Below are 26,173 nucleotides of genomic sequence, written 5' to 3'. Positions count from 1 at the left end.
GGAGCCTGATGTGGGACTCAATCCCAGGACGCTGGGATCATGACCTGAGCGGAAGGCAGCTGCTTAACCAACTGAGCCACCCAGGCGTCCCGTACATTTTAATTTCTAAAGATCACAAACTACATGCAGTCTAATGCAGTAACTACAAAGACTGCTGGCTAGTAAGAAATAACCAAATCGTAAAAGGGGAGGGGGGAAAGTAATATATCCTTTTAATCTAAACATTTAAAGATAGCTAATTTTTTTTTAAAGATAGCTAGATTTTAAAATAGTGGAAAAGTAACTGAGTTTATTGACTTTTCTTATTGTTGTACTCATATGTGACTTGGATGTCCAAAATCTAACTACAACTGTATTCATGGCTTCAAGATAATTTAAATCTTTTGTATACACAGATCTTGTTTACTTATCTGAACAAATAAACTATAATCCTTATCACAAAGGAAAGCAATATGAGTAGCAATTAGTGTAGAAAAACGTAACAAATGGGTCAAATTTGGTATCAAGGCACTACAAGTGGGAAAAATTATTTTATAATTCTAGATACATAAATCAAATTTTTTAAATATATTTTTTAAAGATTTTATTTATTTATTTGACAGACAGCGATCACAAGTAGGCAGAGAGGCAGGCAGAGAGGGTGGGGGAGGTCGGCTTCCTGCTGAGCAGAGAGCCCGATGTGGGGCTTGATCCCAGGACCCTAGGATCATGACCTAAGCCAAAGGCAGAGGCCTTAACCCACTGAGCCACCCAGGTGCCCCTGAAATATCATTTTAAATATAAATCTCAGCACTTTGTATTTTCTTAAATATTACTTAAAGCAAATATAATACTTTTTCTAAAAGTGCACTTATACTTGCCAGTTTTATTTCAAGAGAACAGAAAAAGCACATGTTTGAAGAACAATATTCAAAATAGCCATACATCTTATCACATACCAAGCTGAATGGGGGGTGGGTACTGAATAATCAATGACACCTCAGTGTTAATTAATACAGCAACTAAAATGCCCCAGAGAAGTTTAGACAGTTCCAGAAACTTTACCTTTCACTTCTCCATTCTCTTGGCCCTCTCCCTCAAGAACTCAGGAGTTTAAAATGTCGGCTGAGAGCCAGATGTTCTGGGGCTCCAGCCTATGTGTACAAAAGTGTAGTTTTAATAACAAACATAACTGAAGGAAGAACCCTAATCTTTCATATCCTTAGGCAAACTCAAATTCTTCTTTGTACTTACTATTTTTCTTTTCTATTGCAAAGCAATATTGTTGGTATGTTATCCCTCCTTGCAGATTTAATTAGAATTTTATTTACCACAACTTTTCTGGCTGATCACAAAAAAATCTACCCTCCTTCGAAATAAATAAATAAATAAAATAAAGTCTATCCTTCTTCAGTTAGAATTTAAGAAAAAAGTTATGCTTTTGAAGGCAAGCATTCTCCTGGGCATGCAAGTCAGAATGGACCAGCACCACCCTCATGGAGCAAACAAAGAAAAATTACATTCCATTCTAAAATTTTTCTCACTAATGATGCACAAAAATACAATCTATCTATTTCTAGCAAATACTCCTAAGAGGCTTACTTTCACAGGCTGGATTATCAGAAGCTATTATCAACAAACAGTTCATAATGCAATTTAAGAAAATACAGAGTTCCTTCATCCCAAACCATGAATTATCACTGTGTTTCATCTTTTAGAACTTAAAAAAATCTGCAGAGATCTAACCAAAACCCACTACACTTTGGAAATTCCTTTAACCTTTCTCCTCCTAACCATCATAGCAAATGAACCAATTTCTCTCTGATTGACTCATGACCACAAATACACTGAGATCTCATCTTCTGTTCTCACCCACCTGTTCCTACTGGTTGTGCTTGTTACTGAATTCAGTTGTACATTTTTACTGTAAGTTATAGAATATAATTGAATTTTGTATAAATTAATGAAATATGAGTGCAAAAAAAAGCTGCTAGATACACATCAATAAGAGAGACTAATGCAGAAAAAATAAAACATGTCAGGGGACTATTGGTTTAGATAAATCATTTAATAAAGTCTAAAGTTTTCCATCTGGAATAAATAGAAATTAAATTAGAAGACCTGAAAGGATCCTTTAAGTTTTGATTCTTTAATAAAATTTTAATAAATTCCACTCCAAAATGTACTGTTTTAATGAGAAATTATAAAAGTTGATTGGGTTTTTTCATGTTCATCAAATACCTACATGGTCACTATTATAACTTTTAAGATACTCTAAAGAAACAATGTGACTAAAAGTACAAAACATCCTGTAAGATTAAATTGTTACCTCATGGAGATTTTAATTTAGATATGGAAGAGAAATGACGGCAGTAATACAATACATGGATATCTTTCTATATGAATGACCGTGAAAATTAGGAGTTTTCCATTTTCCATTATCTATCATCTCTCCAAAATAGATTATTTTTAATAATCAAACTTGAGCTTTCAAATGTGTCATTATAAACAAAACCTCTACAGAACCCTTTTTAAGTCTTCCTGATACAGTTAGTATGAACTTTTATAAACCAGATTGCTAAAAACTGACTATGCATAAAGAATTACTCAAATTCATGTGAGAGAGAAAAGAGTATGCCTTTCCTTACAATTTCAATTTCACTTCTGCTCATAACCCTATTTATAATTCAGTTACATCCACAAGACTTCACAAGTAGTTGCTAAGCAACAGGAACATGCTGAGTTCAGAGCCATTGAAATCTGGCTCTCTGCCACATGAAAATATTTAACAGAGCCTAGAGCCTCCAGAATTTACAAAATGAAGAAGAAAAGGAAAGAAAAGAAAAAGAAAGAAAAATTCCAAAAAGATACAATAATAAATAGCGTAAGCTACCAAACTCTTTTAAAAGAGTCACATATTCAGATCAAGAACTTCATTTTGGTATTTCCAAATATTTATTATATTTCTCCTTAAATATTTTACATCATATTTTTAATGCTGAAATTCAGACTCCGAAGTTATTCTCTTGGGGAAGAGAAGAAATACAATTAGTTGTATCGCTGTTAAAGGCATAATTTGCACAAAAAATATATTGTGCAAAGAATAGCCCTTGAAGAGACTAGAACAGTCTGTGGGACATGACTGAGACTTTCAATGTTGGGTTTTTAAGGCCAGGAGACAAGAAATTACACATTTTCTTCAAAGTCCTTTACCTTCCTATGCCTGGTTAACTACTGAAAGAAAAGGTAATTTTTTTTTACCCAAAACTGGAGTGTTTTCTAATTTTAAGCACCTCTAATAATTGAAAAAAAAAAAAGCATATATAAAAATTTATTCACAACTCAAAATGGTTACAAAAATTAATTCATTTTTCAACAGATATTCAAAGGGCACTGAGTATGTTTCTATACTCATTCATTGATAAAAATTAAAATTAAGAACATAAAGATTGCTCCTTACACTGATAAAGGCTACTTCAAACCAATGGGAAACTTTATACTCAGTGGTAAAATACCACAGCTATTTCCATTCACGGCAAAACCAAAAAGTGTGATAATATATTCAATACTGTCTAGAAATCCTACCAAAGCAGTAAGAGCTCAAACACAATAAGATGATACAATGAAGAAAACATTTATTTCAGAATAGTAAGAAAAAGATATCTAGAAACATTAACATATATGAAAAAATTCAGTTATAAAAATATATAAAAATATTAGAGCTACGTTGGACATAAGGCTTGATGTAGAAAAATATCAATTCTTCCTGGATGAAAATTATTAGAAGTAATTCTAGCCAAAATGTCACCTAGTTATTTTTATATCATAACAAACTTTTGAAATTAATCTGTTAAAAAAAAAAGGCAAAAACAGTAATAAAGCTGAAAGTCAAAAGTAAGAAAAAAAAATGCTTATCCTCTGAGATGTGAGAGGATATGACAAAGCAGTAATTATTGTCTTAAGTATTTAGAGAGGAGTACAATAAATTATCTAGAAGACAGAATCAAGCAATACAGTATCTGATAGAAACAACATCACAAATTAACACGGATTAAGTGGATTTTAAATAAATGGTTAAAAATGGATCAAAATAGCAGTTGAGCATACCAGTACAACAGCAAACAGACTGGATATGAAATAAAAACTTTCAAAGGTGCAGAAAGCACTACAAGCAACCACAAATTTTTAGAAATACTTGAAAACTAAAAAACACACTGATATGGAATTAGTATCCAGAATAAAAAAGAACACCTATTAGTGAATAAAAAGAATAAGCAATTCAAAATAAAAATTAAAAAGCATAAACAGGGAACCACAAAACAAACATAAGAAAAAAAGTTCAACTGCACTAATAATCACATAAAGACTACACAAAGAGAAGATACATTTTTATACATCTTATATTTTACAACTATTTAGTTAGCAATAACATACAGCATTGAGTAGTCTCATACACAGCTGGTAAAAGATCATTGCCATAGCCATTTTTAAAGGCAAATAGGCAAAAACTGTGCACCACTTGGATACACCAAAGACATTCTGAGATACCTTGATACACTAACCTACTGGGGCACCTGGATGGCTCAGTCAGTTAAGCGTCCAACTTTTTTTTTTTTTTTTAAGATTTTATTTATTTATTTGACAGAGGGAGAGACATCACAAGTAGACAGAGAGGCAGGCAGATGGAGAAGGGGAAGCAGGCTTCCCGCTGAGCAGAGAGCCCAATGTGGGGCTCTATTCCAGGACCCTGAGACCATGACCCAAGCCAAGGACAGAGGCTTAACCCACTGAGCCACCCAGGTACCCCAAAGGGCCCAATTCTTGATTTTAGCTCAGGTTATGATCTCAGGGTTGTGAGATCAAGCTCCTCATTGGGCTCTGCACTGGGTGCAGAGTATGCTTTAAATTCTCTCTTCTCCTCTCCTTCTGTCACTACACTGTTCTCTAAAAAATAATAAGTTTTTTCAAAAAAGACAATTTACATTTTTAAAAAAGAAGCATATAAGGATACCTACTGCTGCACCAAAACAGCAAAAATACAAATTGTATTTGTTTAGTTTGTGGACAAAGACAAGTGGGAAAAATAAATTCTTTTTTGTAATCCAGAACTCATTGTTCAAGTATGCGTTTTGATATAGGTAAGAAGAAATATGATACCTAAAAAGCATTAAAGTGACAAGAGCATTCATAAACATGGAGGTTGGCTCTAGGACTACAGAATTACTAAAAGCATAGGATTTAAGGGAAATCTCAGCTATATTGAATTAGTATTCTAATTTTAATGTTGACTTGAAACAAAGATGCCTCCTTTCTTTAGGCTTTACAATGGAGAACACAATGTCTGGACTTAAAATTATTGGCATATCCCAACAATCTATACAATTTTAGGGTGTGTCAATTTAGGAATGAGTATGATTTGAACTTACTCATGTTCAAGGGTGTCTGAAATTGAGAACCACGCAGATCCTAAACATGGCCCTAAAGTAAACTGCTTAAAGAAGTTGGATCCCCAAAATTAGAAGGGGTAAGTTTTTGAAGTATGATCATATTCAAGTGGAAACAAAGAAGCCCATCCAAAAAACAAACAAACAAACAAACAAACTGTGGAATGACTGACAGTGACAACTGTGGATTGAACAAAGGTTCTTTTTAAAAGGGCTATTTTGAGGATTATGATTCTGACTTCACAGAAACTAGGGAGACTAACACTGGAAGGAGTCAGATGTGAAATTCCTTAAATAACAATTTCTTGACTTTAAATTAAAAAAAAAATACAGGCAAATATAACATCCATCACTAAGAAAATAGCTTTTAAAAAATACTGTGCATACTTAATAGCTTTGTGGCCCTGGGCACATTACTTAACCTCTCTGGGCCAGTTATATGTAGATAATAATAATATTTACCTCACTGAACTATAGGACTGAGTGAGTTTAGGATTAAAAGACTAGCAACCTGGAAAACAAACAAACAAACAAACAAAACATACTGTGGAGAATCCTCACTAAAGAACAAAGAAAGTTAAGAATGTAGATTTCTGTCATGTGCATGAATATAAAGTGTACAACAAAGCAGCTGCAGAATTCTTAATGCAAAAAGCTGAAGCCAGACATACCTTTTTGAGGATTATGATTCTGACTTCACAGAAACTAGGGAGACTAACACTGGAAGGAGTCAGATGTGAAATTCCTTAAATAACAATTTCTTGACTTTAAATTAAAAAAAAATACAGGCAAATATAACATCCAGCACTAAGAAAATAGCTTTTAAAAAATACTGTGCATACTTAAGAACTATCATTTCCTAGCTAAGTTACCTGTTCAATAATATATCCCTTCTTTGCTTCAGTATCCTCAACTATGATACTAAAAACTCTAACACTGCCTCTCCTCATGCCACTTCTCATTAAAATGTCACAGGGGTTAAATGGGATAATAAAATAGAAAGTACTCAGATGCGTAAGTAGACAATAAATTGTTTCCAGGTTTTCTATGCCATTGTGTTAAACCCACACACACAAAATATCATTTCTAAACATTAATATAGGCACGCAAGTGATATTTTAAAGTCTGGAAGGATAAATGCCTAATTAATTTATAGTGGTTGATATGGCAAAAGACAAATTTATAAATACCAAGTTTCACTTAGATGTGCCAGTTCGAACTTTCACAATGAAGATATATTCATGTAACTTGTATCTTAACAGTTAAACTCATTCCACTTCCCCAATCTCTTCCATGCTAATAATAAACCAGAGTAGCAACGACATTTATAAGTGTAATTAGTTCAGCCACCCAGACACTAAACTCCAGAAGAGACAGAGAAGAGAAGTTACAATCCAAAAGATAAATTCCCAGCATTTTCCATAAGCAGCAAGTTACAAGTACCACTTCCCAACCTCTCACGATCATTTCAGTCAGCATCGACCCCGAGTAAAACAAGAAATCTCAAATACAAAAATGAGTATAATCACAAATAGATGCCAAACCTTTCAAACAAAAGAACTAGTTACTTAGTAGAATGAACATAAAACATTTTAAAATAATATATTAAATATTCTGAAAAGGTACTATACCCACAAGAACAAGCAGATATGAAAAGAAATGAATCTGAAATCTTAGAAATTCAAAACAAGAGCTGCATGGACACAGCTGAAGTAAGACATAGGTAATCAAGACCCAACATTCTCTCAAAATACACAAAAGAAAAACCGAAAAGCTGAGATGGGGAACATATCCAGAAGCAGTAAGTTTCACTGAAGATGAATTTTAGAAAAAAGAACTAAGAATAAAAGAAAATAAGAGAAAGAATTCACAGAGTTAAATTTTTAAAAGTATATAAAAAGGGGCACCTGGGTGGCTCAGTTGTTAAGTGGCTGCCTTTAGGTCAGGTCATGAACCCAGAGTCCTGGGATCTAGCCACAAGTAGGGCTCCTGCTCCACTAGGAAGCCTGCTTCTCCCTCTCCCACTCCTCCTGCCTGTGTTCCCTCTCTTGCTACTACCTCTCTATCAAATAAATAAATAAAATCTCTTTTTAAAAGTATATATATGCTTTCCATAGAACAGGTCCGCTCATTATACCAAAACAGACTAAATTAAAACAAGCAAAAAACAAACAAACAAAAAACAACAACAAAAAGAAATCTAAAACCTAGACATAATGTGTGAAGACTTCAGAAAACCAAATTGAGGAAATATTAATAACTTATGAGTAAAAGATCAGTTAACTACAAAGGAGTAAGAATTAAAATGACATCAGACTTGTCATCAGCAATACTGAATGCTAAAATAAACAACAATATCCTCAAAGTTCAGAGAAAAGGTTATTTTTAGCCTAGAATTCTATTGCCAGAAAAACTAGCAATCAACAGGATATAGAAATAAAGATATTATTTCTGAGCAAAGACTGATGAAATGGTCCCTTGCTAAAACAATTAAATAAAAATATAGTACAAATTCAAGACATCAAAAGACCCTAATAAATGGGGGGAAAACTCAAATTAGGGAACTCATATAATGCTCCAAAGGAATCATCAATGCTCCAAAAAACAAGTAAAACTCATGGGCTGGCTGAAATAATTGAAGATCCATCATCTTTCAAATAAATAGTCTGGAATAAAAATCCCAGATAATTATATGATGGGAGTTAGCAGACTTGGGGGCTGTGAAATGTGGGGCAAAAATAAAGAAAACTGTCAGTCTAAAAATAACTTACCAGGTTTCAAACTGGGTAAAGTGACAAAAATAGCAGATATGCATTATAAAAAAGATACAAGTTATAATAAAAAAGCATAGAAAGGTTAAAAATTCAAAGGACAGAAAATGATACACTAAGCAAATGTTAACCAAAAAAAGGTAAGTATGTATATAAACCTATATATAACATGTAAAAAATGATTCAAATTGAAGATCAAGTTGCTGGACAAAAATATATATATTTTTTATAGATAAAAGTACATCACTTCAAATGATATAAAACAAAAACAGGTTTAAAGAATTTCACAGAGAAACACACCTCATTATAAAATCTACAGATGAAGAAAATGTAAGTAATATAAACAATGCATGTATTTTTTTTTTAAGATTTTATTTATTTATTTGACAGACAGAGATCACAAGTAGGCAGAGAGGCAAGCAGAGAGAGAGGAAGAGAAGAAGGCTCCCTGCTGAGCAGAGAGCCAGATCCCAGGACCCTGGGATCATGACCTGAGCCGAAGGCAGAGGCTTTAACCCACTGAGCCACCCAGGCGCCCCAATATATGTATTTCTTAATAGAAAAATGGAACTGAATATCCAACAAACCCAGAACATGCATTTTTCATGAACACATCCAACATACATTAATGTGGTGTCAAGGAAATAATAAATTCAAAGACCAAAAAACAAAAAAACAAACAAACAAACAAAACACACACACACACACAAAGCCACATCCTAAGCCATAAGAAAACAGAGTTAGATGAGCAACAATGAAATGACAAAAATAATGTCTCCTTATAAATTAAATATATATATATACTGGATTAAGGAGGAAATCAATGGTGAAATAACTCAGAGGAAAAGTGATAGCCTTAAACCACACATATTAATTAAAAAAAAAAAACCACAAACTCAAAAATGCTAGTAAAGGAGGAAAAGTACAAACCCAAAGCAAGGAATCATAATAAAAGCAAAAATAATGAGAGAAAACCCAACAATAAAACAGCAAGCAACAGTAAAACCAATAGCCAGTTCTTTGGGAAAAAAAACTATTAAAAAGTAGAAAATAAATCAAGGAAAATTGAAAAAACCATAATAAACAATATTAGAAATTATAAAGAAGATCTAACTACAAATACAGAGCAATACACTTGGTTCAAATATTCAGTTACATTAAAGGTTATCAATGGTATGTGTGAAAAATACTGAGGGATCTGAACTTACTGCAAACTCAATAAAATTCAACAGGGCTAGGTGGCTGCTAGAAATGTCAACACAAAGTTAAGCTGTAGAACAGAAGCACACAGTCTAACGAAAGGGAGACATTTTTAGTATTACATTTAGTTTTGAGTGACTCATAAAGAAGGACTCTTAAAGAAACAGTAGGACAAACAGGATGACCAGGCTAAAGATTGACCTAGAACAACATGTTGTATGAGGAAACCACTGGGAAAATGAAGAATATTTAGCCTAGAAAACAGGAGAATTTTAATGGCTTTCTTTAAATGGTGCAGATCTATCATGTGTATATACCAGATAGAGAGAAAAAGAGGCAGGCAGAGAGACAAGTGCAATGAAAGGCCAATTTCTCCTCAAAATCAACAAATACTGATTTGTTCATATGTCCAACAAAACAAAGAATTAATTACCATATGAAGTTAGAGACTCTCCTTACTGTTCAACATTTAGAAATGTTGAAGCAGAAACTAGATAATTAACTGTCAGGAATAATAAACAGTAGGCTCTTGTAGGAAGTGTGATGTTACAACTACTTGACCACGTAGGTCTATTGCACTTTCAAGACTTTGTTATTCAACATTACTTGCCAATAAATTTTGTTCCCTAAGAGAAACACAAAAACTGCAAACTCAAAATTTATCCTTCAGATTTTTGGATCATTCATACTCAACTTCAATAGTCTCAAAAATGACACATCTTTATCCTCAAGACATTTATCTTTGTCTTACATAAACCCTTTATGTTTATTTGTATCTACAGAAAACTCTATGCAACTTTCCCTCCTCTTGCTTTGCTATGATCCCCAACTGAATATTAACTGAATGCTACTTTGGTCTAACTCCTTGCCTCTTTACCTATAAATAAAAAATCCCTCAGGCTGTCTCAACTATCTTCCCAATCTAACATTCTAGAAAAGTATGAAAACTTCCCAACAGTTTTAGATATGTGTGTTCTCCACACTAAGAGAAGCATGCCCTTCTCCCAATCCAACCTTTGGTAAATTAATCAAAATTGGTATCTTTCTAGTATCAACATTTCTCTGATCCTAGTGAAGCTGTTTACTCAAATGAAACACACATCCACAAACATATAAATTTTTATACTTCAACAAAACATGTACTAGAACAATAATTTTCAAAAGCCTAAGCAACACTATCAAAAGGCAAGAGGAAACAGTCTGTACTCCTGAAACATGAGTGTGGCTTCTATCACACTCAATCTAGCTGGCCTCTAGCTTTTAAGTACCCAAGCATGTAGTAATAAATAGCCAATGGCCTTTCAGAGTCTAGAAAACTGAAAGTCCCATCTAAAACTAAGCACTTTTATGTTGCAGAAAGATCCTAATGTTTAACTTCTTAAAAGGGATGCAAAGAACTGCATAATACCATTCCTTTCCTCCTCTATTCTCGAAGCTGGCCTCAGTATCACCCTTTGCTTTGTCACCTACCCACATTCATCCTCCAAAATTTTATCAATCAATAATATATTTTATCACTGGCCATAATGGTATTAGCAGACACAAATACTTACACTCTTTATAAACATAAATCTTTATGCCTTTATAGTATGGTTATATATTCTTATGTTGCATGCTTCTTTTATTTCAGTAAGATAATGGTTTTCTGTACACAATTTTTCAAGCATACCAAAAAAATAATTTAACAAATGTCTCTGCAACCTTCACCTAAGAAATAAAATATTAAAGTTTCTAATATTCGTTTTAGTTTAAACTTAAGTTCACTTTGTTAAGATGGTGGTAAGTTTAAATATGTGGAAATGGAAAGCATAAGGGTGGGACTGGAAAACTTGACCGTGTTATATGTATAAATATACATTATCTAATATATATCATTTATGAAAACAGAAGCAGTCAGATTTTGATGATGAATTCAAAGTGGTACATTTACTCTAAAACTTTACAGTGTAGTAAGGTTACAAAATGTCATTTCTCTATATGTACCAGTTGGTGTCACTACAACTGAAAACACAGCAATAGGACTATAATGAAAAGAGATCTAAAACTGATTTGTATGTAATATGAACATATTGTATGCATGAGTAATGTTCATATATGAAGCCCCATGCTAGTTCATTTCAATACAAACCTAAGGAAAATTATAAAAGTGAAAATTACTTTTTAAAAGATAAAATCCAAATATGGTATCAAAATCTTCTGAAAATTTACAATAAACAGTCTACCAATCCTGGAATGACTATAATTAAAACAAACAAAAAAACCTTCCAAAGGTGAGAGACAGATATAAGGCCTGAGGGGTCGGGGGTGGGAGGTGGAGGTAGTCACAAAAAAAAAAAAAAAAAAAAAAAGGACCTGAATCTCTTACCTGTGGGTAGCTCGATATTGTGAAAAGGACTTCCTCTTCTTTAAACCACTGCAACTTAGTTCATTTGTATAAGCAGTTAAAACTAATGCAGACTTCTAGAACAGCCTTCTTTAGCCTAAATTCCTTGCTTGGTTCATATTCATTAAAAAAAACAGGAATACAGTAGATTGGCTACATATTAAAATTCCTTTCAAACAGTGATTCACATCTGTTGTATAGTTTGTGCAGCAAACATCCCATTAACCACAAAAGCCAAAAAACGTCAGACAGTATGCCAATGAAGCTCACAGAACACACAAAATACATCTTCCAAAGGATTGTTGCAAGTAAAGATGCCTAGAATCAGAATTCTTTTGTACTGCTTTCTATTCTGCCAACTATTAGGACTGCAGCAACTGTGTGCAGTTAAGTACCTCCCACATATTACCCAATAGTATCAGTAGGCATAAATCTATAAAAACAGAACTAAAAGCTTCAAAGGCTTATAGATTCTCATTATTCCAAATATTGTCAGTTGTGGAGGTCTCAGTACTCTTATTCTAAAGCATCAACCCTGTTCTTTCAGTCCTAAAGGCTATTTTCTTATACATTCCAAACAGAAAATCCATGACACATATTATTTGCTGCCCTAGCAGAGCCAGACTGCAGTTACAGCTAGCTGGCACCAGTAAGAACAATTTACATAAAGCAGTCCTCATTTCATGACCAAACTAAAGAATACTGCTGAGTAAACCCTCCCCCATTCGTTCCCCAACAGGCACTGACTGGTTCTAGAATATATCTAGTTATCTATTTACCAATGATTCAAAGCCAGGTCATAAGAGAAAATCAATTTATAATTCTTAAGTAACTGACATTTTATCCCCACCATACCAAAACATATTTAATACCCAGAGATATTCAAAAGCCTTAGTTTTTTGTGACATAGACCAAAATATTACATAAATCCAGTAACTGCTTTAAAGTCATTAAAAATATAAATTATAATTCACATTAACTAAAAGCTGTCCTTATTTGACTCTATAGCCACCTTTCACATTTTGTTAATTACTTAAATAATTATCATTAAATAGATTTGCTCTTAGAACCACAATGCTTTACATGTCACCAAATAGTAAGACTTAATGCATATTCACGTAACACTAGTACAGTGATAAGTAATTCAAGGTATTTACCACTAGTTAATATCACTAAACTTTTTGATAAACTCACATGTTAAGTTACAAATATCTAAACAAGAATGTATTTTGTCAGTAGCACATTCTTATTGATCCTAAATCATTCTTGTGTTGTTTTAATTGGCTAGATTTGACTGAGCAACAGTTGAGTCATTGCCTATGAAGTCCTTTGTTTAAATTTTTTCAGTAATTGCTTTATTACTTACTAATTCATAATTCTATCTCTTCACTTCTATTTTTCCACTTATTTTAGTGAGTCTAAATAAACTAAATTTCATTTTCAAATAAGTTTAGAAACTAGTGCCACATCTAAAATGACAATAAAATAAAAAGTAGTACTTAATATGCTAACCAGGGGTCATCCAAATTATGTTCCTTATTTTTTTTAAAGTAGGCCCCAATGTGGGGCTCAAATTCACAACCCCAAGATCAAGACCTGAGCCAAGATCAAGAGTTGGATCTCCAACTGACTGAGCCACCCAGGTGCCCTTGTTCCTTATTTTTTAATCTTATTTTCAGCTGGTTTTTTTTTGTTTTTTTTTTTTTTAAGATTTTCATTTATTATATGAGAGAAAGAGTGCACAAGCAGGGGGAGCTGAAGAGGTGAGGGAGAAACAGGCTCCCAACAGAACAGGGAACGCAATGTGGGCTCAATCCCAAGGCGCCAGAATCATGACCTAAGCCAAAGGCAGACACTTAGCCAACTAAGCCACCCAGGTGCCCCATATTTTCAGCTGTTCTAAAACATCATTCCTGGGGCACTTGGGTGGCTCAAGGGGTTGAGCCTCTGCCTTCCACTCAAGTCATGATCTCAAGGTCCTGGGATCTAGCCCTTCATCCAGCTATCTGCTCAGTGGGGAGCCTGCTTCCCTCACCCCCTTGCCTGCCTCTTGCCTACTTCTGATCTCTCTGTCTAATAAATAAATAAAATCTTTAAGAAAAAAAATAAAACATTGTTCTTAAACTATCCCTATTACACAATAAAGACAATGGAGCTCAAAATTAGAGGAAAAAGTTATCATACATCAACAGTAAATAGTAGACTTCTAATGCATGCATAATCCTAAATGTTGCCTTTGATAGGCAGTAATGAATTTCCTCAAATACATATTCTTTTCAAAATCTGTACTCTGCCATCAGCAGAAGAAGGAACAGAAACAAATATATATAATATGGTGTCTTTTCACATAGTATATACCGTTTAAGTAACATTTGGCTATTGATCATAACATCTCACAGTTGGAAATCATACAGGTATTGTACTCCTTCTGGTTTTAATTTTGTTAGCTGTGTCCTCCCTCTCTTCTCTTCCTACTTTTTGTATCCAGATCTCTGAATAAAAGTACTTTAAAATCAAAGGACCTATAATCATTTAATCCAGCATAAAATATAATGTATATAACAACTATTTATTAAGCTGAATAAATTAATGACCTAATACTGAATTAATTATGAGAAGCTTAAATTCTCTACAACCTGCTTACTGAAGTGCCAACCGACAATGTTAGTTGTTAATCTAGCTCAGTGCTTTGCAAATTAATAATGGTAAAGAACCAATGTTTTAGCTCTAATCTATCAAAGATCAACACTTTTATAAATTCAACAAAAATGAATTAATTGGAAGGTGAAATAAAGAGAAAGCATATAAAATGTATGCCTCAATTATTTTTATTATTTGACCCAACTGACATAAACTTACTTTATCAGATTGATACAAAAATTTCTAGACATTCTTAATCTCAGTTATTATCTCATGGAAGAACAAGAATAAACAGACAAACTAATCTGAACTGACCTTGAACTCATTCACAGACCACATTCTGGTAGTGTTTACCTAGCCATTCACTACCTATTCTACCCTACCCCCAGGATTCTCAATCCCTGGGGTAATTTAACCTTCTCATATTTATTATCTACCCCCTCAATTCCCCTGCCCCAGTGTAAACTGCTAGAGTGCCGGGATCTTGTACACCAGACATCAAAACAGTACCTGGCAACTAACAGGTACATAATAAATGTTTATTAAATTTTTTGAATCAATTGATCACTTCAAAATCCATTTTTGTTTTCACTCTAACATGCTGCCTTAGCACCAGTAAGAATTCTTATTGTATCCCCTTCAAGCTCTTTAAAGTCTTCACTTTGAGATTTAAACACCTTGCTTGGAATGCCTGGGTGGCTCAGTTGGTTAAACCACTGCCTTTGGCTCAGGTCATGATCCCAAAGTCCTGGGATCAAATCCCATCTCAGGCTTCCCCTGCTTTGCGAGGAGCCTGCTTCTCCCTCTCCCTCTGCCTCTCCACCTGCTTGTGCTCTCTCTCTTTCTCCATCAATTAAATAAATAAAATCTTTTTAAAAATAAAAATAAATAAACGCCTTGCTTTCTGGCATTTTTACTACAAATCAGCCAGACCCCTAAAAACCCTCACCCTAAAGATCCTTTTCTAAAATATCCAAGTAGCCCAGATTTCTCCCCAATACCATAATGATTGAAAACAAAACAAAAGAAATTTGTGCCAGAGGGAAACTTGTAAGGAAAAAGCAACCAATATTTACTAATACATAATTTGTGTCCCACACCGCACTGAATGTATATATATTATGCTCATTTAAATCCCAATCAACTCTACATGGTAGACTTTATCCCCATATTAAAGATACGAAAACTAAAGTCTGAAAATAAGCAACTAGCTTCTTCCCATAAAAAATAATGCATAGGGGCACCTGGGTGGCTCAGTGGGTTAAATCCTCTGCCTTCAGCTCAGGTCACGATCCCAGGGTCCTGGGATCGAGCCCCGCATCAGGCTCTCTGCTCCGTGGAAAGCCTACTTCCTCCTCTCTCTCTCTCTGCCTGCCTCTCCGCCTACTTGTGATATCTCTCTCTGTCAAATAAATAAATAAATAATCTTAAAAAATAAAATAAAATAATGCATAAAGGGGCGCCTGGGTGGCTCAGTAGCCGCTGCCTTCAGCTCAGGTCATGATCTCAGGGTCCTGGGATAGAGCCCCGCATTGGGCTCTCTGCTTAGCAGGGAGCCTGTTTCCTCCTCTCTCTCTCTCTGCCTGCTGCTCTACCTACTTATGATCTCTCTCTCTGTCACATAAATATAAATAAAATCTTAAAAAAAAAAAAGACTGAGCACTTATGATAGGTATTATACATCCAGCATTATATATACATTTCTCATATAAACATCTAACTAGTTGGTCAAAGAAAATGAGTTCACCTTGACTGATTCCAAAGTCTGTGTTCTTCCCTGGCTCTTTATCTAATTCAAATCCAAAGGCCTCTCTCTTTTAATGCAGAATGGCCATGTATCCAAAACGATATAATTTTTAATAGCCATACCAGACAAAAATAATCATTTCCTGACTTCTATATCAGGAGCTTCCACAATGCATGCCATGACACTTCCATGTTAGCAAAGGAGAGCAACAGGTCACATGCCTCTCCTGGGCAGTAGCACCTGATTTACTGTAAGAAGGGCAAAAGTCCTTAGATGCAGAAACAACTCCTCAGGTACTGTGTTAAACTCCTTCTTCATTAAACTCAAAGGATTCACTGTGTCAATAAGCACTGTTTTCATTGTTTCCATATTAACACATTAATGACTAAGAACAGACTGCTACAAATTACTAATAGAGAATTCTGTGAAAGTTCTAACCTAAGCGATTAAAAAAAAAAAAATCCTTATTTGAATAGACTTTACACTTTCTCCCAAATCACAAATCACTATCTCTTTTGGGAGTGTGAAGAGTTCAGAAAGCAGGAGAGTCAGTGTTTCCTAGGCAAGTTAAATGCTTTTTCAATTTACACTGAAGTTTCTGCTTCAACTTAATGCCATTTTCCAAAAAAGTAACATTTCCCTGATATTACATGGTATTACATAAATGCTACATCATCGAAGTAGTCTCAACAAAGTTGAGAAAGTGAGTGTTATGTAAACAGAAGCAAACTTTAAACAAAAATAAGTTTATAATGGCCTCTAAAATTAGTCTAATGCAGTCAAGAAAACTTTCTACTAGCAACTTTCTCATTTTTAGTGCTAAGACTTCTCAACTCAACCAATTTAGACATAAGTCTTTTATAAAATGTATTTCATTTACCTATTCAGTAAACTGTGTATCTTGAATATACTTTTTCTATGCAGTATCATCATTAACATCAATATGATAAATAGTGATGTCTTTAACACCATCATAACATTTAAAGAAAAGAGAACCTATTATGACATTAAAAGACCTCAAGGTATTCATGTTTCTAATTAATATTTCCTTAATCTCTTCACTTTCATTCTATTGCCACTTCTTGCTGATGTCACTGGATCTCCTTGAAGCAGCACCATATTTCTCTAATATAGAGAAATCAGGACAAAGCTGAAGATTGGCAAAGGTTCCGTATCTTCTAAAGAGAAAATGGTCTTTATGCAGGCAGTCTCTCCTACCAAGTAAAATAAGCTGGACTTTACTTATGCTTACTTCCTTCTAGGTTAGAAGCTGTACTCTAACTATAAAAGGCTGCCACTGAAGATTATTTTTCTGATGCAGAAATACATTCTTGTTGGAATGTATTATAGTAAATATAAATTAATGACCTAATTGTACTCTACTGAAGATTATTTTTCTGATGCAGAAATACATTCTTAGCACTCCCCAACTTCTATTTTTCAGAGATGAGACATCCAGATTTTTGTGTAAAATTTGACAGCTTAAACAAGTAGAGTAATAGGACAACAGCAAAAGGGTAAAGGCTGTTGGCTGCCAATTTGTGGCTATAGTTTAAGAAAACTATATTTTCTTAAAATTCTCATATGTACCAAAACACAGAAAGTTCTAGGCCCTGAATTCAAGTCATCTCTTTATTTTCTCACTGCATATTTGGAAGACTCAGCAGGACTCAGTTAAACTAGAATCGAAACATTTCTCCCTTTTACTTCCTTAATTTTGTAATGTCAACATTCTACATTGGCTTCACTTAATAAACGTATCTGCCACTAACTACATACAGCAAAAGGTGGCTAATCTATGTAACAGAATAGGATCAGCAGTACAAACATGAATACAACATATTATCAAGTAGCTATGGATGTACTTCTTGCTTCTGAGTATTAGTTATATGTGAAATTTCCCATACTGTTTAAATATAACACATTCCCTGATCCAATCACATTTGATAAAGTACACATCTAAGAAACAAAAAACTGAGGAGCATTCAAATATTACTGGAAAATTAGCATGCAGACTATTTCATGTACTTTTCAGAAACATTATATGAACTGATTCTCCACATATCCTCGCCATACAGACAGGAATTTTTCCCATTTTACAGATGAGGAAACAAGAGTCAGAAAATGGAATGAGTTGATCAATATAAGAGAAGTAATAAAAACAACTCAAATTTAGGCTTGAACTCTTAGTTGATTTCTCTCATTATCTCAACATTTTCCTTAAAGGCTTATGCTTAATGAAATAGCTCAGGAAAAAGGATAAACACATAGGGAGCATAAAAGATGACAAAATAATAACATTAAACCTTAATTATCCAGCTCCCGGATTTATCATGCCTTCAATTATTCAGCCTAGTAGCCAGTCTGGAATTCAGCATGGACAATTTGAAAACTGTCACAAATCCCAGAAGTAATAATCCCACTGAGGTCCAGTTTATGCTTATAGTTGCAAAAATGCAACATGGCACTGAAAAAATTAGCAATAATATTCCAAAAAGCCACATTGTTGATGTTCCCCCATGTACAAGTAATAATCAATGGAGTGTTCTTATAGAGAATGAAAGTTAATTTTATAAGCCATAACAAAAGGCAAAAAGAGTGGATCACTGAAATTTCCCTAAGGTCTTACTCTGACGATCAACCTAAGTTTTCAATAATTTCAACCTAGCCAGTTTTCTCTAGCAATAAAGAACAAACTGAGTAGCTGCCTTGCACTGTATGAAATATCTGAATACAGTAAGCTGTTCATACTACAAGAGGCATAAAAATAATAATGATTAAGGGCACAGCACATTCACTTTTCCTATGTCATACTCACTGTAGGGTAAACCTGAAAGGCACGATGGATAAAATCTCTCTCACAACACTTCTTCTCTTTCGGGGGCAAGCACATATTACTGCATTTATATAAAGTAATGTTCAGGTTAATAAAATCCACCATTATATTACATAAAAAGAGTCCTAACAACTTCACCAAGTAGTAAGCTAATGAAAGAGAAATAAACACACTAAAGCTATTAACAAAGCTGAACTAGTGATCCCAAATATATTTGAAGCCACTAAGTAAGTGATCAATGATGAAGAAAAAAATTATTTTGTTAAAAAAAATTAGAATATAAACACAATTTTGTGGCAAAGCAGCAATTTCAAACTGTCAAATTGTGTAAATATAGACTCTAACTTCATGAAATTAAAAAAGAACATAAAGAATTTACATTTTAGGGGCACCTGGGTGGGTCAGTGGGTTAAAGCCTCTGCCTTCGACATGATCCCAGGGTTCTGGGATAGAGCCCCGCATCAGGCTCTCTGCTCAGCATGTAGCCTGCTTCCTCCTCTCTCTGCCTGCCACTCTGCCTACTTGTGATCTCTGTCAAATAAATAAATAAAGTCATTAAAAAACAACAACAACAAAAGAATTCACATTTTAGAATACTTTTCAAACTGAATTCTACAGTCCCTTAACTTACCATCTGAAGTTCTACAACTAAGCAACCTAGATCCTGACACTAACAAGATTAAAACTGTGATATAGGATCTGGTTTCAGACTTTTGTTTTCATCTTAACAGCCTAACTGTTCTCATTTTAATAAATAAGTTTATAATAAATAAATGTTACACTTTTAAATTATAAAATAAATTCAAAACAATAAAATACCACGTGTCCCTTTTAAATATAGGGGTCCTTCATAAGAATTTAATGTGCAAAAATATGCTGTTTTCTAAAGTTGCTGTGCTTAGAAAGTTCAAAACTTACTGTTCTATGTCATATTAGTCAGGGATATATTCATAATACTCTTAACAAAACTGAAGAAATGTACTATACCATTTATTAAAAATGTTTAGTAATTACCACAATTTAAACATTAGAGCTTAAAATTTCTATCTGAAATATTATGTGAATAAGAATTTCATACTCCTAACTCTCTGGGTGACTATGGTCTTACCATATCTCAATAAATGTTTCAAGTTCAGAATGTTAAGAAAGCTTTTTGAAAATTGTGAAACAAAATTTTAAAAATCACTGAAATACATTATTTTTAAATATACCACAGGTTTAAACTAAGACTACAGTGGACATCAACAATTAATATAAATTAACTAAAACAACTGAGTATTTATTTCAGTTCTGTTGCATTAAAATATATTAGGAGAAAGAAAAGGGGTATCCAGTCCTAGATGTGAACTTGTTTCTAAACTCAAAATTCGAATCTGAATGACAATTTAAGCAAAAAGTAATTAGAATAAAAAGTTAGCACCCTTAAAACATGTGAAAGAACTAAATGGCCAAGAGGAGGCAGCATAATGAAAAAGAATTAGAACCCAGTACAAAAAAAAAAAATCTAACAGTGTAAAAAATATTTTTCTTTCTATAACTGTGACTTATATTCAGAAAATTAAATTCTTCCCAGAAAGCTATCAAACAATAGCTCCAAAACACACACACACACACACACACACACACACACACACAATCTCTTCATGCAAAACACGGCTTATTTATGGCTTCTTTCCAAAACAAAACAAAATAAAAAAACACTATTCAGTAAATATACTGTTTTTAATTTCTACCAAAAAATATCAAGCAAACTAAAATATCCAACACAAAAAGAATATTAAGTTAATTAGGGCCAGAAACACTATTGTAGTGGTCAAATGTTCTGGCAATGACAGTACATAAGATGGTGAGAAATTACAGGAATTTAACCTTTGACCTCACCATCCTATGTACTGTGTCCATAAAAGAAGCTTAAAGCAAACACTTCAACTTCTTAGCAAGCAAGCTCTAAGTTCACCTTGCTATGTAAATTCAGTACAATTCAAATATTTTTTAATTAAAGTGTTCAAAGATAAAGAGTAATTGGTTCTTACCTCTGGTCCTGGTGCATGTGCCAAGTCTCCTCACTGGCATAGTTGCTGCCTAAGCAGCTACAAAGACTAGGTCAGCAGCCATTTTGAGACAGCTGCACTGTCTCAGTTGCACTAAAGTGTAATTAAGATGGCTGCAATGTGCACTCAAGAACTCACACAGTGAAAACTCAGCTATGTATCAAACAAAGCCCCTCCCACTTTGTCAGTCTGCAGGAAACTGAACACAGACAACAGCTAATGCATATACTGCAACAAACAATGCAGCTGCTTAGGACACAGAAAACAGAGAAGGCAGCAAGCCAGTTTTGTAACACAATGCCTGTGAATCCCGACTTGCAATACAGACTTTGGGCACATCCAGATCCCAGACAGCCTGAAGTCCATGCCACATATTAGCAGTTACAGAGATAGAGCCAAATCACACACAGCAAACATCAGGGAATTCGCTTGAAAGAAAGCCTCCATTTCAGTCCAGAAAAAAAAGTCTGCTCAAGGCCCTTTTTTTGGTGTGTGTGTGTCTTTTATAGTACTTTTATCATGAAAAGGGTGCCAATTTTTATAATTTCTGGAAAATTAAGTTGCTGAAATCCTGATAGTCAATTTCCATTTATAGAAGGCTAATTAAAGATCTTTTCCCACAGAGTTTAAGCCCCAAAGTACTCAAATCTAGCAGAATGGTTAAAGCTTACAGTCAAATTTTTGAATCTTGACAATAATTTGATAATAATTTTAAATAACTGTGGGGGAAAAGACTAGAATCATTAGAATTATGATGGCAACAAAGCTTATTTTAAGTAATCTGCCATAAAGATAAAAAACACTTTCTTCTCTTCTGTAGTCCAGATGGCCACAAAGACATCTCTAGGTGAGTGTTTGGTCCCAGGGCAAATTAAATTTCATGTCCTGCCACAGACCTCCCAACATTTTAATATGAGTGAAAAACAAATAAAAATAAAGAATTAGACACCCCTGGGGGGAAAAAGCAAATACTGAGAACAGAGTAAAATTCCATCTGAAAGTGGGTATATTAACAAAACAAATTTGAGAGGGATCCCAACAAATCTGCCCTGGCAGTAACCTACCCATCAAGAGAAGAGAACAAGAGCACAGAAAAAAACTTGTTTGCTTGACAGCTCGTATCATCTAGGAAATCCACCTTTTCCTTCTCTTTTCCTTAGTTTACTTTCCTAAAATCTAGCTCCCCTGTATGATCTTTTGTCTATCCATAATTAAGGGTATAGGGAGGTGGTAGGGGTACAGCCAAAAGGAGACTGGCCCCATAAATTGATAATTGTTCAAGCTGAGCGATGGGCACATGGAGTTGATTATTTCATTCTATTTCTGTATATATTTAAAATTTTCTATAATAAAAATTTTTAAATGAAACAAAAGTAACTCAGCTTTTTTTTTTTCCACTTTAAATTCAACTATTTAAACTCAGCTTTTTAAAAGACCCTTATTTATTCTCCAAGAGGCAAACTGGATGAAGTGTATAAAGACTATTCAAGTCCTACACTAGATTTAAAAAAAAAAAAAAGTTACACTTAACCAAGCCACATTAATTCTTCAAAAAAAAGTAATTCTCTGAGGGTCGCTCAAATCTATTCCTTAGAAGCAAAAGGTTGGTAAACTGCAAAAGATTCATAAAAGATAGACATTACTGTAGCACTGAAATGGGACTAAGGTTATTGGGGAGACAAACAACCAAAACTTTTAAATCTGCCAAGTAAGCAGCTTCCAATATTCAGGACAGCAGATTCTTTTGGAGTCTGGGCTACAAAAATTTAAATTATGTAACACACCTGCAAATGTACCCTGTCCCATCCCCCTCACCCCAAGCCTCCCATGTCTTGCCAAATACCTTTCCAGTGTAAATCCTAACTACTTTTTTCTCAGTCTAAGCTTTCCTGAGCAAGCTAAGTTGCTGGCTACTACTATCAGCTACAAGAACTACTTTTCACCCAATTTATATCTCAGAGTAAAAGACAAAAAGACATACATTCTCTCATTGTACCAATTCTCCTCCAACCACTACAGTCATTTCACTACCTATTCACTAGATTTTCTCTATTATCCCAAGGCACATAAATAAAACAGTAACTAGACATTATCTACTTCACACACAGCACTTAGAAGACAAAGGGGTAGGGAGGTACATTCATATAGATCAAGCCCTCAGGTAAGTTTTACATGCATTATTTCAATTAATTCCCACAGCAATCCTACAAGGTATATATTACCTACCACATTATAAGTGAAGGAAACTGGCTCAAAGATTAAATAACTTCACAAAAGTGCTAGGAGCTGAAATACATGCTAGACTACACTCAGTCTAAGCCCATGCAGCTTCCTTCACCCATCCCTTCCCACACTGGTTGTTTCTACACATCACGAAAATAGTTTAGAAAAGGAAAATGGTTGGGCTGTTTTTCTGATAACTGGTGCCACTGCAACATGTTTCACTTTCTATCCCAAAGAAACAAGCTTAGTTCACCTGATAAATCCTATTCAGGACTCAACCTAAATTATCTCATCAGTAACAACCTTTTCCTTACTTATTTTTCTTTTTACTATACCCATCCCCCAAGCCAGGTAAAATTTCACTCCCAAGATCTTTTGTGCATACCATTGTTATATTTACCATATTTCATAACTTAGAGTTCCTAAGGGCAGAAATCACATCTTAATTCATTTTCCATTAACTTCCATAGTACAAAACAGAGTAACCACTCAATAGATGGTGAGTTGAAATTAATTCCCAGTGTTTTCATTTCTACCACAAAAATCTCAGAAAATTCTACATCTTTAAGAAACTTCACTTTCAGGATCTCAACTTATTTTCTGGGAAAAAGCAGTCAACTAATGATTCAATTAAGTTTTTAGCCTGGGCCTAAAAAGTCTCTGTACTTTAAAACCCAGGAAGTAGAGGCGCCTAGGTGGCTCAGTCAGTTAACTCAGTCAGTTAAGTGTCTGGCTCTTGGTCTGGGCTCAGGTCATGATCTCAGGGTTGTGGAACTGAACCCTGCATAGGGCTCCATGCTCAGCTCAGAGTCTGCCTGAGAGTCTCTGCCTCTCCCTCTGTCCTTCCCCCTGCTCATGCTCTGTCTCTCTCACTCTCTCTCTAAAAAATAAATAAAATCATTAAAATCCAAAATGGAAAAAATACATTTTGTAGAGTACTTTTCAGCTTTTAGAGCTTTTACAGGCAGTACACAGGACCTACTAACTGCTTGGAAGAGCTGAACTCTAATATAATAATATTAATATTAATATAATAATATTAATGATAAACAGAGCTACATCAAAGAATTACAGTGCAATTTCAAAACACTAAAGACTATTAACAGATTAAAAGTGTCTATAAAAAATTATGGAAGAATATTATTTACTTTTAAATTCTTAAATTTTACTAAAAATTTTGCTTAAAAATTACTTTAGATAGAATAAGTCCTGATAAACTGAATCACTGTTTATTTGTAAAAGCAAACACATTGGGAAGTTATTCCTAATGTCAGGTAAACATTTCCACAATTACCCAATGTTTTGGCTCTTTCACATATTTTTTTTAATTTCAGTCTTAAAAGGATCATGTAAAGTAAGAGTGTTATAATGTCAAAGGTTTATGAGCAGCAAATGTAAACCATTTGCTAGGGGTTGCACAAATAACAATGAGAACTGGAAGGGAATTAATTGTAATCAACTACTATAACCTTTTAGACAACACAGATCACACTATTAAAATAGCTGCATATACAAAATACTGAAAATGCCATGGAATCTAAATAAAAGGTTTCACTGTATTAGATAAAAAGTAAATACTTCTATTTGGTTACTACACTTTAGTTACATATTATTACCAACCTTACATACAAAGAAAACAAATGTAAAAGGATGTTAAGATAATGAAATGAGAACACCTAATCTCACTCCCTCAAATCCTACTAAAACTACAGTAAAGGTGTTTTTTTTTTCTTTTAAGATTTTATTGATTTGACAGAGAGAGACACACTAGAGAGATTTTATTTATTTATTTGACAGAGAGAGACACAGAGAGAGAGAGGGAACACAAGCGGGGCAGGGGTTGGGGGGAAGAGAAGGAGAAGCAGGCTTCCTGCCAAGCCAGGAGCCCAATGTGGTGCTGGATCCCAAGACCCTGAGATCGTGACCTGAACTGAAAGCAACCACTTAACAATTGAGCCACCCAGGCACCCCAGTAAAGCTATTTTTTGAAAGCAAAAATACTCAAGAATAAGGAAAAGAGTAAAAGAACTAAAAGATTTTGGGAGCTGGAGAATAAGCAGGACCACTGGTAACTAACTTAGCAGTTCCCCAAATCTCATTTCCAATGCTTCATTGGGGGAAAAACCAATTTAAGTCACATGACAGCAACTTCAAAAGACACAGCAACTAAAAAAAACTAGGCCAACTGAGGTGAAAGGAGAAATAGTAGGATGATGTGACCAAAAAAGGGAATACTAGTGAAAGCTGTTTGTGAATTAATAAGATACTTAGATATACTCACCACATTCCACTGAATACCTTCTCTCCACAATCCTAGCAAAACTATGAAGACAACATCCAGTTAAAAATTAGAGTAGCATACGAAAAAGAGAGGGACTTGAGTGCTTACTGCAGAGACCCATTGTCTTTTTCTTCCATTAATCTTCCAGACTGCTGCCAATCAGATCTTTATTCCCCATGTATGATCTGGCTCCTTGCTCAGTGGGGAGCCTGCTTCTCTCTCTGCCTCTGTCTGCCATTCTGCCTGCCTGTGCTCTCTCTCTCTCTCTCTGATAAATAAATAAATAAACTCTTAAAAAAATACTTCTTATTCCCCATGTATGAAAATGGAAAACTAGGGTAATGCTCGGGTCCCCTCCCTCTTCAAGAGGTTTTGTACTTCACTCAACAAACTTTGCTTTACTACCAATCAAGATAGTGGAAAGCTATTCTCTGAGTGTATCTGAAAAGCATAAGACCTTAAGATCTTGGGAGCCCTCAAAAAACAGTCCACCCAGATAAGCCAAAGAGAAGTTAAAAGCTGACAATTGCAGATATTCTAATCAACTTTTTTACAATTTTTCAAATTTTGAAAATTTCAATTTTTCAAATTTTGAAAGATTTTATTAATCAGAAAGAG

General features: G+C 34.2%; 1 protein-coding gene and 1 pseudogene across 1 annotated transcript in view; one reads left to right on the top strand and one right to left on the bottom strand.

Annotated features, from left to right (window-relative positions):
• Positions 1 to 21,164, bottom strand: part of LOC132020288 (activating transcription factor 7-interacting protein 1-like) — a 39,632-nt gene extending 18,468 nt beyond the window's left edge. Inside the window, exon 1 of the mRNA XM_059404478.1 lies at positions 21,034 to 21,164. Within this exon, the coding sequence (XP_059260461.1) occupies positions 21,034 to 21,050 (17 nt within the window). The 5' untranslated portion in view covers positions 21,051 to 21,164. The remainder of the gene's footprint in view (positions 1 to 21,033) is intronic.
• On the top strand, positions 5,019 to 5,132 carry LOC132021038 (small nucleolar RNA SNORA40; annotated as a pseudogene).
• Positions 21,165 to 26,173: the final 5,009 nt, after the last annotated feature.

The sequence above is a fragment of the Mustela nigripes genome, chromosome 6 (genome assembly GCF_022355385.1).
Source record: "Mustela nigripes isolate SB6536 chromosome 6, MUSNIG.SB6536, whole genome shotgun sequence".
Taxonomy (NCBI): domain Eukaryota; kingdom Metazoa; phylum Chordata; class Mammalia; order Carnivora; family Mustelidae; genus Mustela; species Mustela nigripes.
The sequence above is the reverse complement of the archived record's forward strand: the minus strand, read 5'-3'. Positions and strand labels throughout refer to the sequence as shown.